Below are 281 nucleotides of genomic sequence, written 5' to 3' on the forward strand. Positions count from 1 at the left end.
AAATCGGCCAGGGTACCGTAACTCGGATCGACGTCCGTGAAATTTGCGATGTCGTAGCCAAAATCGACCTGTGGACTCGTGTAGATCGGCGACAGCCATACTACTTGCGCGCCGATGTCAGCTATATGCTCCAACTTACTAGTGATACCGTTCAAGTCACCGATACCGTCCCCATTACTGTCCTTGAAGCTTCTCGGGTAGACCTGGTACACGACGGCGTTATCGTACCAGTTCGCGTTCGCGACTGCACCGAAATATAGCAAACAGGCGATGATCGTTAA

The 281-nt window shown here is 51.6% G+C and overlaps 1 protein-coding gene across 1 annotated transcript; it reads right to left on the reverse strand.

Moving 5' to 3' along the window:
• Window positions 1-8: 8 nt before the first annotated feature.
• Window positions 9-278, reverse strand: LOC108623387 (putative alpha-glucosidase; the record flags this gene model as incomplete). The annotated part of the gene is made up of 1 exon (XM_018021845.2): window positions 9-278. A coding segment is annotated over one exon (270 nt), but the record flags the coding sequence as incomplete, so codon positions are not given.
• Between the last annotated feature and the right edge of the window lie 3 nt (window positions 279-281).

The sequence above is a fragment of the Ceratina calcarata genome, unplaced genomic scaffold (assembly GCF_001652005.2).
Source record: "Ceratina calcarata isolate Rehan_Ccalc_2016 unplaced genomic scaffold, ASM165200v1 scaffold26481, whole genome shotgun sequence".
Classification (NCBI taxonomy): Eukaryota; Metazoa; Arthropoda; class Insecta; order Hymenoptera; family Apidae; genus Ceratina; species Ceratina calcarata.